This window comes from Sphaerulina musiva, assembly GCF_000320565.1.
Source record: "Sphaerulina musiva SO2202 unplaced genomic scaffold SEPMUscaffold_1, whole genome shotgun sequence".
In the NCBI taxonomy this organism is placed as follows: Eukaryota; Fungi; Ascomycota; class Dothideomycetes; order Mycosphaerellales; family Mycosphaerellaceae; genus Sphaerulina; species Sphaerulina musiva.
In genome coordinates, this window is record NW_016017383.1 from 1,120,612 (window position 1) to 1,133,504 (window position 12,893).

At 54.4% G+C, this 12,893-nt stretch overlaps 4 protein-coding genes across 4 annotated transcripts; 2 read left to right on the plus strand and 2 right to left on the minus strand.

The window, feature by feature from the left end:
• Positions 1–653: 653 nt before the first annotated feature.
• Positions 654–5,771, minus strand: SEPMUDRAFT_56041 (dienelactone hydrolase family protein; the record flags this gene model as incomplete). The annotated part of the gene is made up of 10 exons (XM_016909387.1): positions 654–1,541; positions 1,683–2,076; positions 2,133–4,550; positions 4,612–4,686; positions 4,764–4,978; positions 5,058–5,184; positions 5,253–5,279; positions 5,350–5,478; positions 5,526–5,591; positions 5,694–5,771. 8 exons carry the CDS (start codon positions 5,769–5,771, stop codon positions 4,518–4,520), a joined length of 750 nt encoding a protein of 249 aa, XP_016764688.1. The 3' UTR covers positions 654–1,541; positions 1,683–2,076; positions 2,133–4,517.
• SEPMUDRAFT_34698 (uncharacterized protein) lies at positions 994–4,052 on the plus strand (the record flags this gene model as incomplete). Its single annotated transcript, XM_016908580.1, has 3 exons — positions 994–1,541; positions 1,683–2,088; positions 2,133–4,052. The coding sequence occupies 3 exons, from the start codon at positions 994–996 to the stop codon at positions 4,050–4,052; spliced, it is 2,874 nt and encodes a 957-aa protein (XP_016764689.1).
• A 382-nt stretch (positions 5,772–6,153) lies between the features above and the next one.
• Positions 6,154–9,658, minus strand: SEPMUDRAFT_56045 (cysteine proteinase). Its single transcript, XM_016909388.1, has 2 exons — positions 9,384–9,658; positions 6,154–9,293 (listed from the first exon to the last, which is right to left on the minus strand). The coding sequence occupies exons 1-2, from the start codon at positions 9,499–9,501 to the stop codon at positions 6,298–6,300; spliced, it is 3,114 nt and encodes a 1,037-aa protein (XP_016764690.1). The 5' UTR covers positions 9,502–9,658; the 3' UTR covers positions 6,154–6,297.
• Positions 9,659–10,094: 436 nt separating this feature from the next.
• Positions 10,095–12,557, plus strand: SEPMUDRAFT_145790 (ubiquitin binding protein). The gene has a single exon (XM_016903271.1). It carries the CDS (start codon positions 10,326–10,328, stop codon positions 12,348–12,350), a length of 2,025 nt encoding a protein of 674 aa, XP_016764691.1. The 5' UTR covers positions 10,095–10,325; the 3' UTR covers positions 12,351–12,557.
• Positions 12,558–12,893: the final 336 nt, after the last annotated feature.

Sequence of the window (12,893 nt, forward strand, 5' to 3'; positions counted from 1 at the left end):
GTTATTGATCAGTAGGAGGCAGTTGGTGGGTGTGAGATTTGTGGTATGGTGTGCCAGGTGTGGTGTGGTGAGGACGGGGGGGGGGGAGGGAGGGGGGGGGGGACAGGGCTTGATTTCCATCGATCGTCCACCCTCGCTCCATACCTCAGGCGCGGCTAATGAAGCTGGCGCCGACGAGAGTTGCAGGCTGCCTTAGCGGTCTACCATGTAACTAGGAGGTAGTATGGAGTCTAGGTATGGACGGCCATGGCCCATTTGCTTGCTAGGCCAGCGCCCTGCCTGTCACCTTGCTTGCGCTCCCGTCTGCCTGTCTGCCTGTCTGCCAGTCTGCTTGCCATAGGTAGTCACAGAGTACGACCATCTAACCTGCTGCCTCCCACCACCACCACCACCACCACCTCCACTACTACCACCATCGCCGCCGCCGCCGCCGCCGCCACTACCGCCGCCAGCAGCACCACTCTCTGACCCCTCTAGTCTGCTCACACTGTGCCGGACTGTGCCGGGGAGCGCACGGTCGAGTGACTGCAGACAGAAAGACGGACAGACAGACACACAGACACAGACAGACAGACAGACAGACACACCCACACCTACACCCACACCCACATACCCACACTCACCCACACAGTCACAGACAGACAGGCACACCAGATCCACAGCGGCACAACCCACCCTAATACCCTCCACATCGACGGGGCGAACGTGCTATGCCTGCACGTGCAGATTATTGCCGGGGACACTCACAGTCTTAAGCGAGGCCGAGCAGCAGAGAGCAGAGCAGAGCCAGACCGGATCCAAGCACGAGCAAGCACCAGCAGCAGCGGCGGCAAGAAAGCGGCTTCCACCACCACTGCCCGCGACCATTCACGGAATCACGGGCAGAGAGCACCAGAGACATCAGAGACACACTCCCGCACCCACACGCTCGCCCTCAACCCACGCCTGCCCGCCCGCCCACACCCACCCCTCCCCTCCTGTCGCACCTCGTGCATGTCTTCTCGCTCGGGCACGCTTTCGGACGAGCGCGGGGACGACCTCGAGAGCCTCGACGGCAGCAGCATTGGCGACCACCACCACCACCACCACGCTGCCTCGTCTCCGCGCCATGTGAACCCACCTCACCACCACCACCACCACCACGACGACGACGCTGCCTCCGCCGCCACCGCCACTGCCGCCGCCAGTACCGCCATCAGTGGATCGGGCACGTCGAGCGCCATTGCGTCGCTCACGTCGCAGTCGACCCTGGACACGCTGTCCACGAGACTGGACCTGTCGCCGTCTGACCGCGACGCTCACAAGGGCCTCTTGCGCGACACCTTCTTCGACCACTTTAGAGACGATTCGGTCCCCTCGGTCACCTCGCCCTCCGATCTCGAGACGCCTGAAGAGATGCAAAAGAACGACCCACTGGGCACGCAGATATGGAAGCTGTACCACAAAACCAAGGGCCAGCTCCCGAACTCGGAACGTCTCGAGAACCTCTCGTGGCGCATGATGTCGATGAATCTGCGGCGCAAACAACTCGAGAGGCAAGGGTACGTGCATACGCTACACTGCCTGGCTGCCTGTGTCTCCCTCCTCCTCCTCCTCCTCCTCCTCCTCCTCCTCCTCCTCCCCCCCTCCTCCCTACCCGCTCGAGACTGTTCATCATGCTGACTTGTGAATGGTGTCCTTAGCCTCATGCCTCGACCGCTCCCTGTCTCGCAGAATGCTCCCAGCGGCATTGCTCAACTGCGCAAGTCGTCCGAGCAAAATGCCCAACACGCGCATCAAGTGCTGGGCGACGATCACATGAATCTGGATGATTTTTTGGAGCCAACGTCCATTGGCAGTCCGGCCGGCGTCTCGCCATCGCCTACGCCATCTGGCAGCATGCCCGACGGAGATCCCTCGTCTACCGTCGCCGTCTCTGCGATTCCTATCAAGCAGCAGCAGCGACTACAGGCCGACGAACTGTCTGCTGCGCGTGCATCAGCTCCTTCTGTTCCTCCACTCGAGCAGAACCGAACGAGCAAGGAGTTTGCGTATGTGCAGAGGCACGTGCGGAAAACGAGCATCGACGAGCGACGGGTATGCGCGCCCGTGTTCCCCAGTATTGCGTATCGTTGGCTGACCATGTACCATAGCCTCCCAAGCGGCGCGCTGAAGCCTCGCCCCAAGTCCCCCCAGTGCAGAACAGCGCCATTGCAGCACAGAACCCCGCCGAGGAAGCGGCTCTGCACGACTATTGTCTGGACACCCCTGTCACTACGCAGTCCAGCACGCAGCATCCACTGCTCCCGTTCAATCTGGACACCTTTAATTTGGACAGCGACCCAATTCTCAACTCTGCTGGACCTTTGCAGCAGAATTTCTCCTTCTCCCCTGTGGGCTCCCCTTTGATGAGCACAGGTGGGTTCACGCACATGTATGGCACCAATATGCCCCCTCCGCACAGTGTCTCTAGTTTCCAGTCTCCATCGGCCTCCGCATATCCATCAACCGTCTCCACGCCGCAGCCTATACCGGAAGGCGAACAAATGTTCTTCGCCAACCAGCTTCACTCTAGTTCGGTGTCGAACTTCCAACAAAACCAGGCTCAGAACCAGCACCATCAACAGATTCCCACGAGGCAGATGCAACATCAGTCACAGCAGCAGTTTGTGTTTAATCCTCACAGTGACTCCATGTTCAGTGCAATCTCAGCCAGTGCGCCATCCCACGGCTTTCACGCACCATCGTTCCACGTACCCGGTCATCTGGATCCCTCGCGTATCATGCCTCAAGATTATCCAAATTCGAACCTCAACATGTCACGTCATGAGCAGCAGCACATGTTCACATTCGGAGGCGACTCGGAAAATGAAGATGAAGACGTTTCGTACCCGGACACCAACATGTTGATGACTCAGGAACTATCACCTGAAGATTCAGCGCTTGACATGCATGGCAACTACCAGTGGGATCAATCGATGTCTTCGCAATTCAATCAATCCGAAGGGCGATTCACGAATATAGGCAGGAAGGGAGTGCAAATAGGTGGCACTGAGCTAATACCGTCCCCTCAGAGCTGGGACCAGGGTAGCTTGAGCAGAGGACATGGATCTGCAGCTTCTGTAAGCGATATCAGAAATCGAGGTGGCGATCCCCGGACTCGAAAGATCCCCCGTACGACTTCCACCCCGAACACCGTCGGCATGGCCACTGGGATGTTCTCCATCCGAACGCAAACGTCTCCGGAATCGCCACCAGAGTCGGGCTTCACCTCTGCAGCTCCCTCACGGCCGGGCAGTCCTCGGCCCGGAGGTGATAACAATGGAGTCCCCACGACATGTACCAATTGCTTCACGCAAACGACACCTCTGTGGCGGCGAAACCCGGAAGGTCATCCCTTGTGCAATGCTTGCGGTCTTTTTCTGAAGCTCCATGGCGTTGTGCGGCCGCTGAGCTTGAAAACAGACGTCATTAAGAAGCGCAACCGTGGAAGCGGCAACTCGGTGCCTGTCGGCTCTGGGCGATCCAAGAAAGCAATCAGTCGTAAGAACTCGATTGTTCAGGCTGGCACACCTGGACCAGGCAAGATTGTTGCCAACGAATCCGACTCCCCAAAGTCTGGCGGTGGGTCCTCGGCGAACACGCCCACCAGCTCAGGCCCAGCCGACAAGCCTGTAAAAATGGTGGTCCCGATTGCCCCTGGCCCACCAAAGCCTGCCACACAGCCGCCCATGACCGCACCGACACGTCTTGTAGCGCCGCGGCGCGTTCGGAAAGCAAGCAGAGCGAGCAACTCGCTCCCACAGAACGACGCCGAGATGCACGACGCAGAGGATATGAGCGGCATGGGTCAGAGCGGACAACGCGAAGCGACCAAGGCTGCTTCACTCACGCCGGCTTCCATGCCTGCGAAAGCGACCGCTCCACTAATTCATGCTTCGATGTTTCCTCAGGGCGGTGGCCAAGCCGCATCGCAAATATCTCCGGAACAAAATAATGGACCATCGACCGGAATTCCGGCCTCCATGCTCACTGGCCCACAAGAGTGGGAGTGGTTGACCATGAGCCTGTGAAAATTAGGCATAAAGATTGCCATATTCTTGACTTACGACACCTGTTCGTTACGACTGCGCGAAGTTGCGCTACCTCAATGATACCCGAGCTATGTTCGCTCATCATACACCTTCTGCACCATGCGAGCCGTTGAGCGCGGAGTTCCGGATACTAGTTCCGTTTTGTCTAGACGACCCTTGCAGAAATCTATACATTCGCCGACGACTCGTCCGCACGACATCAGGAGTCAGTAATATCGCCTGGCACACCGTCCTGATCATGATTTGGGATTTTACCTTTCAAGATTGGCGTTACAACATAGACTGGGGGCACATGAATACGAACCATTTTCGATACGAAGAGCAATCGCAAATTCCATTATTCACCATTCTTTCCGTCTACATTGACGACTCGTTTCACATATCGCCACTGACAACCCCCAAGCATACTGTAGGTACGTGAGAGCGAGATGTCAGGCCTGCATCTCACATGTGTTCGTGGAAGAAGTGCAGGACCAGCTGCAGATTGCATTAGTTGTCATCGTACGGTATCGCTCGCCAAGGCCAGTGCACTTTTTACCTCGTAAGCTTTCTTGTAGTCGGCCTCGACAGCCTTGTCGTTGAGATCACCACGTGCCGCCATGAAACCGTGCACCTGTGAGCCAAGCCGCTTAGAACATGACGCGAGAGAATTATGTGAGTGAGTGGAGGGGAATGGAGGTGGAAAAGTACCTGGCTGGGGAACCACTCTACAATGTTCTTCACTTTCAAGCCTTTTTGCCACTTCTCAACATCCTCTTTGGGCTCATCCTTGCTGGGAAGCATCGCGAAGGGAATAGTGATGCCAGGCGCGTCCTTTTCATCGACCATGGCCGGGTGGCACGAGGCGGCGGCTTTGAAGGGCGTGCCCGCCTGCGAGGAGAGGTTGACGATCTTGCCACCCCAGCCTGTGTGCCATGTTAGTTTGAAAAATTGCAGATTTTCATCGAAAAAAAAGAGGACGATGAGAGGCGATGAGAGCAGTACAGTATCCAAGCACACCCCATTCGCTGATTGACGATCGTTGTCCTTTGATCTCTGCAAGGACCTTGGGGATCTTTTCTAGTGTCTTTGGTGGCGCAGCCTTGGTAGAGAAGAACTCTCCAAGCTTCGTCTGTGCAAAGTCAGTAGATTTCGTCGAAGAGGAGGGCTGAAGGTGGTGGTGGTGGTGGTGAGCCCTGCCTCTTTGTCCTTGGTGTCCGCAGGAAGCTACATTGCGTTCGTTAGCGTATCAAGTGCAGTAGAAAGTTTTGATGTTCGACCCTGGATATATACATACCCAGCTGATGTCGGCTGGCTGGCCCTCGAAGAAATCTGGCATAAACACCTGGTATGGGCGTTCTTTGTCGCTATACGCGAGTATGTCGGCACCTTGCAGGGTCTGTGGGAAGAATCCAAAGATGTCATACTGAGTAAAACATGTGAGTCAGTACATGTAGCTTTCCTGAGGACAACAAAACATATGCCACTGGTCCTAGCGACGCCAAAAAAGCGATCCTCGTCGTGGTATGTTCTATTGTTCTATTTGTTTTTTTTTTTTTTTTTTTTTTCCCTTTTTTTTTTCCTTTTTTCCTTTTTTTTTCTTCCCTTCTCTGGTGAAAGAGAGCGTGTCATGCCATTGACGGTAATCCACTCGCCCTTCTCTTTATAGCCCTCGGCGACAATGGGCGGCACAGTGCAGCAGGCGCGTGATTGAGACATGTTGGCGGGTTTCGCGTGGGGTTTTGGATCCAAATACGAAGGAAATTAGAAGTGACGAGTGATGGAGAAAACAGAAAGCAGAAAAAGAGAATCACGCCTCATGAAATGGATGGAAGCACATCAAGAGAGCGAGGCATTGGGGGATGGGTGGGGTAAGTACATGGTATGACGTTGAAAGCGGCTGCTGCCCGTCCTCCCGTCCTCCCGCGTAACCGAAATGCCTTATACAGAATAGGTAAGTACCTCACTCCCTCTATCAATTACTAATCTACCGATGGGGATGAATTACCAGGTACTGTTGATTGTGATGGTTTACCGAAGAGGCAAATGGAGGGCATTCATGCCTCATCAGACATGTCGTGAAGTGTGAATTGATGAAAATGGAATGTTGATTCTGGTGGAGCGGGTGAATGCACCAGCGCTCGTTGTGGGATGGAGCTATCTCTACAGCTACATGCAACTCCGCGTGAAGATCGCTTGAACGCTCCAGATGTAACTCAAATCTTCTTTAATGGGAAAGTCGTCTTCATGTACCATTCATTTCGTTACTGGCCCTACGCTGGAAGAATATGAAGTATGCCTGGTTGTTGTCCAGGGCTTCACCAGGACTCAGCGTTTCGGGCTTAATGTCTCGATACTGCGTGTCGTTGAAAATCCTCCAGCATCCGCGCGCCGTGTCCCGCACAACAGCCGTGTAGTGACCACTTGTGGTGGTGCTGCCCATGTGTCGCACGACAGCGTAGGCGTCGTAGATATAAGGAGGGCTCAGCGAGTCATCAACCTTCAGCGTGTCGTGCCCGTGCTCCCGCGCTATTTCCTGCACCTCCGAGGGTGAAGGCGGTTGGAGTATGAACTCTTCCATGTCAAGACCTGTAAGGGGGAAGCGGACTGCCGTACTCAATTTACGCTGCTCTCCTCTTGCGTTTTGCTTGAAGCGTTTCAACGCCACGACCAGGAAGGGTGGTGCACGGGTCATGGTCAATTTCTTCGTGGCTCGCCGCGGAACCTTGCACCTGGGGCACGTCCATTGATTCTCACCATCAAGTTCCTCGCTTCTGAAGTGAGCACGCAGGCAGTCCTTCAGCCTGGTTTCAACTTCAGGTATTTCTAACTGCAATAAAGCCCATGCCTCATACGTGGTGCTGGTGAAGCTGCAAGCGGAACAACGGAGTCGCGACGAGTGTTGTCCATAGAACAACGACGTAAGGAACGAATTCTCGCGATGTATGTACCGGCCCCACTCGGTTTTGGCAACCACTAAGGGGGGCATACGCTCCCGCTTCGCCTCTTCTTGTTCCGTGAGTACTCGCAAAGGCATTTTGGACCAAACCGTATTGAAGTCCTCATGCAAGCAATCAACGATAAAACTGAAGAACTCTTGCGCATCCTGTTGTTGCGTGGGGTCTTTGAAAGTGCTGTTTAGCCGTCCACAGAATGTAAGGAGGGTTGATGGCTTGATGTAGTCCACACCACCCTGCCACAATGAACGGACCATGTTGGCATAGATTTCGGGCAAAAGACCTCGACTGCCTTTCCAGTTGTCCTTTTGGACCATCTTTTTATATTGATCGTCCAGCATCAGTATTGTAAGCGGCGTAGTGGCCGACAACGCCTGCAAAGTGGCGTTCATGTAACAGGTATTTCCAAAGTTATGAATGCCCGTCCTGGGAAGTCGCAGGTTCTGAGCTAGGTACCGCTGAGGCACATACGGTAATAGCTGGCTTGATGTCCTCGGTATCGGGGTACTATGTGACACAGCTCGATCGCTTACTCCAGTATAGCTCATCCTTGGCGCGGCTGGCGCAGGTCGGGCCGGCGGCGCCGGAGGGTAGATGGAATGTGCTGGTGTCGCGGGATAGTGAGGTATACTTGGTGCGGAGACGGGAGCCGTGGGAGATGAAATTGATGTGTGCACCTGCTGGCCGAGCACGCCAGCATCGGGGAATCGCGCATTGAATTCGTTAATGTGTGGAAACCTCTGCAGCTGGTCCGTCGGGCTGCTTTCGAATTCATCTGATCCATGATCATCGAATGCTGGGGCTTCTGGCATGCTCTCGCTCTGCGCGCGGGCTCGCCATCTTTGTTCCTCCTCTGCATCCAGTGGGTTATAGTCTCGCAGCCCACGTTTCGGAAGTCTCACCTGGCCGTCTCTAAGTGCCGGTCTACGCTGCAACGGCCTGCCATTCTTGGCCCGAACTTGAGTAGTTGTAGCCATGAGAGCTTGATTCCCCATCAAGTCTGCCCATGCATCGATACCACCAATCAATATGATAGGCGGCCTTTTGAGCTGTTTTTCCTGGTTGAAGTCGTAAAGGGCTTCGTGCAGATATTTGAGGCGCGATTCAGCTTCCGTGGCAGGGCTCGACAAGAACGTTTCAGATGAGGTATTCGCGTCATGGTAAACGACAAGGTCATATTGGTCGCGATTCTGGAAGACTTCCTGCTCCTCATCTGGCGAGAGGACGAGCTTGTCCGCAAGTTGTTCGGCGCTCATACCTTGACGTAATCCCACGGGCTCTACGCATATCACGTTGCGAGAGTAGATGTGGCCTTGATCAAAGTCAGAACGAGCTCGGCAATCAATAACCATAATGTCGTAGCGCTCGAGGTAGTCGTGCAACTTCTCGGCTGTGATACGAGTCTCGTCTGGCATATGAACCGACTTCTGATGGGTATTCGCCCGTGAAGTGGTCGGCGGGCCACTTTTGTGATCATCACCAAAATAGTCGCTACCACCATGGGAGCCTACGCTTGAAGCAATCGCAGACACAGCAGGGCTTGCAAGTGGATTCGATTTGCGCTGAGAAGGCAGACTGCGTGCACTGTGTCGTGGAAGTGCTATATCGCCAGAGGTCTGCATGTTTCGTGCGGGACTATAAGTCGCCGCAGGTGCCTTGGGCATCGCAGCGGCCAGCTCAGTGTCGAGCGGCATACCACGAGGGCCCTGCGGTTTTGGCAAAGGTTGAGGCACCGAGTCCGAGTCCAAGTTGCCGCCTACCCCGTAGGAAGCCAGGTGTGGGACTAATGCCCCTCGGAGTGGTGCTCGTGGGCTGGGCTCAGCCCCGCCAGGGGTCCGAAGCTTTGCAAACCTGTCCGCAATGTCGGTGCTTGCTGAAACTGCACTGCCATTGCTTACCAGTGAGATAGGTCTCGAATGCAACTTCTCTGGCTTCGGCGAGACTGAAGGCTTTTGTTTGACAGCAGCAAGAGGAGATCGCGGGAGGACACCCGAGCGGCTGTTGTTGTGGATGATGATTTGCTTGATCTTAGCAAATTGATCGCTCATAGCAGCACTGCGACGCCGCAGAAGCTGCAGCCTGGGTAGCCCATGGCTGTCATGTACGAAGTGAACGTAGTCTCGGTGATGCGGTATGACCTCGACGGCAATCTCGTAGGCGCGAAGATAGTCCACAAAAGCGACATCTGGGCGACGGAAGTCGACGTTGAACTTGGCGTCCTTGAGCGACTGTTCGGCACTCTCCAGCAGGCTTGTGATAGAGTAAGACTGGCTGCTGCTCCCGCCTAAGCCGGCGAGTGCGTCGGCCTGAAGGTCGCTGATGTGGGCATACACACGCTCGCCAGCATTGCTGTTGCCACCGCTGCCGCCGCCGCCTCCGCCGCCGCCGCCGCCACTGCCACCATTGCTACTTTTGTTTCCGGGAGCACTGGCAGTGCGGTTCGCGGTCGAGGGAGCGTGTGCAGGAGGGGGAAGTGGCGGGGCGGCACTCATGGCGGCGAAAAGAGACAGCGCTGCATTTCTTCTCTGTTCTCGCAGCGGTGCAGTGGTGGTACTCGAAGGAATTTGTAGTGCGGGCACGTCACCATGTGTCGGAATGTGGTGCGCGTGGTGGATGGTGGGTGCGGGTGGGTGATCAGTGGATGTCTGTGAGAGCGCGGGTAAGGTACAGGTGGATGAGTAGGTGTATGTTTCTGTGACGATTAAGGAAAACGGTATAGTGTATGTGCCAGAGGTGCACAAAGGGTCGTAAGAATACCAAATCCACCCAACTGCCTAAAATGGAGGTAGGAGGTACTTGCCAACGTTAGAAGGTACGTAGTTGCCTAGTTCGACCCTAGTGACGTCAGTGCGCGCCGGACTCTCGCTCGACGCGAGGAGCTGAGGTAAGAGCAGACTCGGCAAAACGACTTGAAATATTGACAGGGAATTGACTACACTTTGACGGGTTTCAACTGAACCCTGCCTGACGGAGCGGAGGCCAAGCTGACTAAGTATTTTGTGACGGACTCAGGTGATACCGGTAGCTTACCACCTACCACCTACCACCTACCACCTACCTCCTACCACCTACCTGTATCTGTGACCACCACAGTCACCTATGCAAACAACATCGCTCGCAATATACCACACCACCACACCACCACACCACCACACCCTACCCGACACTCGACATGAATCAATGTCCCATCGAATAATCAGCACACCTCCCGCCTGGCATGACAGCTCGATGATTCAATAATTTAATCAACTTCTTCAATACCTCCTGCCACAATCACCAACCTCCAACCTCTTAGACGACCTCGATTGTAAACGCCATGAGCTCCTGGTTTGGGAACACCGCCAACGCCGAGCTGGACGCGCAGATTGAACGTGCTACCGCCAGCTCGCTCGAGGATATTGCCCTCAATCTCGAGATCAGCGATGTCATACGCAGCAAGACGGTGCAGCCGCGCGAGGCCATGCGCAGTCTGAAGCGTCGCATCGGCCACAAGAATCCCAACGTGCAGCTGGCCGCCCTCTCCCTCACCGATACCTGCGTCAAGAACGGCGGCTCCCACTTCCTGGCCGAGATCGCCTCTCGCGAGTTTGTCGACTACCTCACCAGCATCCTACGCGCCGGCTCGTCCACCGCCCCCGCCCTCAGCCCCCCAAACACCGACGTCCAGGCGCGCATCCTCGAGCTGCTGCAGCACTGGGCCGCCGCTGCACAACATCGAGACAGCCTGACCTACCTTTCCGAGACGTACCGCACCCTTCAGCACGAAGGCTTCCACTTTCCGCCGCGCCACGAAGTTGCCAGTAGCATGTTCGACTCGTCCGCACCGCCTGAATGGGCCGACAGCGACGTTTGCATGCGCTGTCGCGAAAGGTTCACCTTCACAAACCGCAAACATCATTGCCGGAATTGCGGCAACGTCTTTTGTGGGACCTGCTCGAGCAAGAGCTTGCCATTACCACATCTCGGCATTGTACAGCCCGTGCGCGTAGATGATGGTTGCTATGCGAAGCTTTCTGACAAGGCTCGTGCCACCACTGCGCCACCGCGGAGTTCCAGTGCTAGCAAGAGGACGTTATGGCAAACCTCTGGCATGAGTGGTACCGAGAGCGCCCTTGGGGGAGGGACGGATCGGATGCAGCCCCGCGATGCTCGAGTGACTGACGACAGCTTCGATGCCGATCTAAAGCGTGCGCTAGAGATGAGCTTAGAGGATAGCAAAGGCCATGCCGGCGCAGGCTACGTGCCTCAAACGCAGACACAATCACTGCCTCAGCGGCAGTCTTCAGCTCTTGGCATGAACGGCAAAAGCACAAGCCGGGTTACACCAAGTTATGAAGCACCAAAAGACGAAGAAGAGGACGCGGATCTCAAAGCAGCTATTGCAGCTAGCCTGCAGGACATGGAGACACAGAAAACGAGGCACGCCCGAGAACTCAAGGAGCAAGCATCCTCATCATCTGCACCGCTGCAGTACCAGCCGAATAACCAATTCGAGCTGACACCCGTGGAAGCTGAAAATATCAATCTGTTTGCTACGTTAGTGGATCGGCTGCAGCACCAGCCGCCTGGTACCATACTGCGGGAGCCTCAGATACAGGAACTGTACGAGAGTATTGGAACTCTGCGTCCAAAGCTGGCGCGTACTTATGGGGAGACAATGAGCAAACATGACACGCTGCTAGACCTGCACTCCAAACTCGCGACAGTCGTGCGTTACTACGATCGCATGTTGGAAGAACGTATGGCAAATGCCTACAATTCAAGCAGGTATGGCGCCGTCCAGCAGCGCCAAACCATGTATCCTCACCTCGCCCCTCAGTCCGGCGTAGAAGGTTACTACCTTGCCAGCCATCCAGCAATCGACGAACCCGCGCACCAGGGTGTGTATTCAGAACGACAGCAGCACTCCGCGCCTTATCCCTCGTTCGATGGGTCACGCATATCATCTTATGAACCGAATCCGCCAGAGTCTTCGTACTATCCAGCTATGCAGCACCCATATCAGCCTCGAGTACCGTCTGTTCCAACGGAGCAGCTGAGCTCGCCTCCACAACAGCCCAATGTGCATCACGGCCAGTCGAATTCCATTTCGCAAGTTTCGGAGTCAGCGGCCAGCTATTACACTGGTGGTGACCAATATCCAGAAGCTCCTATGCAGTCACCGCCCGCATCTTCACAGCAGCAACAGCTACAACAACGAATTCCCCCTCCTGCTCTGCAACGGCAGTCGTCACAGTCCTATTACCAAACGCAAACCCCATTGCCGCAGCAGCAGCCAGTCTTTCCAAGTGCGCCCCAACATGCACTACCCGTGAAAGAAGAGAGCTTGATAGAGCTGTAGAATTAGGGGAAACGCGTAGCTAATCAGTCGTACGCTCGTTGCAGCTAGAGCACGAATTAAACAAACGTTCGTATCAGAAGGCGATAGGCTATATAACGAGGTACCCGCTAGTGCAATACTTTAGGGGCTGTTTAATAGTATGAAATCGAAGTTGCTATAGTATGTTTATTATAGTTCGTAGCTCTATTAAATACTTGAAAATTGAACTATAGCTATAAATATAGCTATTAAACGCTTTTTATAATTAATAGGAGGCAATTATATATAGTAGGAGCAAAAGTTCTAAATAGTAGGAGGTTAAGTTTGCCTAAGGTACGCGTATATATATTGCGCTATATCTATTATATTGTGTCTATCGTATAGTGTCTATTATACAGTGTCTATTATACAGTGTTATATAGTGTCTATTATATAGTGTCTATTATATATAGTGTCTATTATATATAGTGTCTATTGTATAGTGTCTATTATACAGTGTCTATTATACAGTGTCTTATATATAGTGTCTTATATACAGTATCGATTATATATAGTATCAATTAC

Bases quoted from the DNA above. Each gene is read 5' to 3' on its own strand.
- SEPMUDRAFT_56045 (XM_016909388.1), bottom strand. From the start codon at position 9,501: ATGAGTGCCGCCCCGCCACTTCCCCCTCCTGCACACGCTCCCTCGACC. The intron at 9,294-9,383 runs GCGGCGGCGGCA...TCGCCGGCTTAG, and splicing joins TGGCGGCGGCGGCGGCGGAG to GCGGGAGCAGCAGCCAGTCT.
- SEPMUDRAFT_145790 (XM_016903271.1), top strand. From the start codon at position 10,326: ATGAGCTCCTGGTTTGGGAACACCGCCAACGCCGAGCTGGACGCGCAG.